This window comes from Blennius ocellaris (assembly GCF_963422515.1).
Source record: "Blennius ocellaris genome assembly, chromosome: 1".
In the NCBI taxonomy this organism is placed as follows: domain Eukaryota; kingdom Metazoa; phylum Chordata; class Actinopteri; order Blenniiformes; family Blenniidae; genus Blennius; species Blennius ocellaris.
The window spans coordinates 18995398-18997897 of NC_137650.1; the positions used below are offsets into that span (position 1 = coordinate 18995398).

A 2500-nucleotide genomic window follows, 5' to 3' on the forward strand; every position below is an offset into this window, starting at 1 on the left:
CCAAACAGATGCAAATGCCCCACTCACCGATTACCTATCCCACACACACACACACACACACACACACACACAATTTTACTTTTGATATCCCAAGGCGGTGTTTACATTTAAGTAAATATCTTCCAGTGATGAAGTGTTTAAATTCATTCTCCCACTGAAACCTTCTGCCGTGATAACGTTTCCACACTACATATCACCCACAGCTGCTTCCTCCCCTTCCTCCTCTTGCGATGTCTGACGCTCTTCCTTAATCTTCTCAGTGTAGTTAGTGTGTTTCAATGAGATGCACTTGTTTATGGTTTTGAGTGTGTATGAGAAAACAACGGGGAAGTAAAAAAAAAAAAAAAAAAAAAATATCCAGACTGTGCTCTAAACCAGCGCAAAGGCATTAATGGGCTCCTGTTTAACACGCAGGAACAATAACCAAGGACCACTGCCTATTAATGCATGTGTGCTGGAGTTTATAGCAAATTAAAGGCTTTTAATGTTAAATGGTGGCCCACTTACACAGCTAATGTAAGCTTTAGCACCAACCAGCCACATGCTCTTAAAAGGGGAATCTATCTTATGATGTCATGGTGAAGAGAAGTGGAGAGTGGGTAAAAAGACACAGAGACAAACATATATAGAGAGAGAAATTGAGATGTATGATGAAGAGGAAGAAATGGACCCCAAGTGTAGTCTTTTTTATTAGCATTCACATAGAGACATATGGAGAGATACTTTTAAGTGCTGGTGATTTGCAGGAGGCAGGATTTTCTTCACATCTTTACAAATTGAACCTGTTTCCTGTTTATTTTCAACTATGATGCAGATCATTTAAAAATTGGAACGAGAAACATATTGTGCAAGTAACAGTGCAATTCAAGGTTCATTCAATTTAATTTACAAAGTTTCAGATCTTAGAAGTGTTTTTTTGTTTTTTTTAACGAAATGGGCAGTATATGCCAGACATATAAAATATCACAGTAGAATGCAGCAGTGGCCACATGGTGTTTGCATGCATGCGTGTTTGCATTGGCCCCACATTGTGTTTGTGGGTTTCCTCCGAGTACTCCGGTTTCCTCCCAACCCCCCCCCCAAATAACATGCAATGGGGTACCTGAGCAAACCCCCCCCAAGCGCTGCTCTGTATGGCTGCTAGTGATAGGTTAATTCGTGAAGGAATTTCCCCTCCGTTGATTAATACTGTCAAATAAAAATATCAATAGCAGCAGAAGTCAAATAAGAGGAAATGATGAAAAAAGAAATGCCATTGATCTCATGTTTGAGAAGTAACACAGCAACAGGATCTAAGATGTTTAAGTTCACTTATTTTGCTGTCACTTATGGCTCAAACTTTCTTTTGCTCAACATATAAATGCCCAAACAGTGAAACCAGGAAAGTAACAGCAACCCATCAATAAAATCCGAATGGCATGATAATAGGAGCCTGACCCTTTATTTCAAAAATGCTATCATAATATTCTTAGAGGGAAAAGGTTGTTGTTTTTTTTTAACCTTTATTTTTAAAAGTAATCTTGTTGAGACACATGTTATCATTTCCAAGAGAGACCTGATAAAACACAAAACTCAAACTTACATAATGATCCATAAAATTACAGGCAGATGTGTCAGTTGGAATATAGGTTGCAACTGCTACTTTTACATACTAATTTCTAAACTTAATTTCACTGATAACATTTCTTTTTTTCTCCCCCCCCCCCAACAACCGTTGTAGGTATTCATATGAGCTGGAGGCAAGTACGGAGGGTGGGACTGGTGTGAGTGACAAATATGTTATACACACGCCAGTCTCATGCCCTACTGGGATCCCACTGCCCAACAATGTGACAGTGTCTGGCCCCTACTCCATCTCCCTCACATGGCACCCTCCTGGTGAGTAATAGTCAAAGTTAAAGGATGCATGGATGGATGGCTCATCAGGCCTCAAGTCATTTGACAGCTCTGAAAGCTTTGCAAATGATTATCGTTACCAAACCTGATTTAAACATTTGTTAATGCTTTTTAAATTGGCAAGTATTCTTCAACATTCTTCCCTTCTTGGCTTTTTCTGTTGTTGTTCAAATACAAATATGGGAATTATATAAAAGATGTTTGAATACTGGATGCACAAACAGTTCTGAAACAACGACGAGTTTATCATCCTTGTAATGTGTTCAGATATTCCTTGAGAGTTTTGTGTTTGTGTGTTGAAGGGGATTAAGGGTAATACATTAAAGGTGTTTCTTAAAGGAAAGGGACATAGCGAGAGGTCAAGCTCAAACAAAAGCCTTTAGTAGTTCTATTCACCTTCTGGCCTCTCAAGACCTGGACACATACACAGGCATACATGAGCATACACTTGGGGCTGAGTTTCATGCTTATGGGGCAGTGATTGTCTGCCCTAACCCATCTATCATTGACTATTACTCTCTCATTAGGCTGATTTCCCATCTCAGAAACCGTTTAAAGGGCCAACTAGCAAAGACACTTCACTTTGTTGTGTGTGTGGAGCTGT

General features: G+C 39.4%; 1 protein-coding gene across 1 annotated transcript in view; it reads left to right on the forward strand.

Annotated features, from left to right (window-relative positions):
- Nucleotides 1-2500, forward strand: part of ush2a (Usher syndrome 2A (autosomal recessive, mild)) — a gene marked incomplete at its 3' end in the record, with an annotated part of 194350 nt that overhangs the window by 157550 nt on the left and 34300 nt on the right. The window contains exon 68 of the mRNA XM_080520729.1: nucleotides 1721-1878. Coding sequence (XP_080376855.1) covers nucleotides 1721-1878 — 158 coding nt within the window. The remainder of the gene's footprint in view (nucleotides 1-1720; nucleotides 1879-2500) is intronic.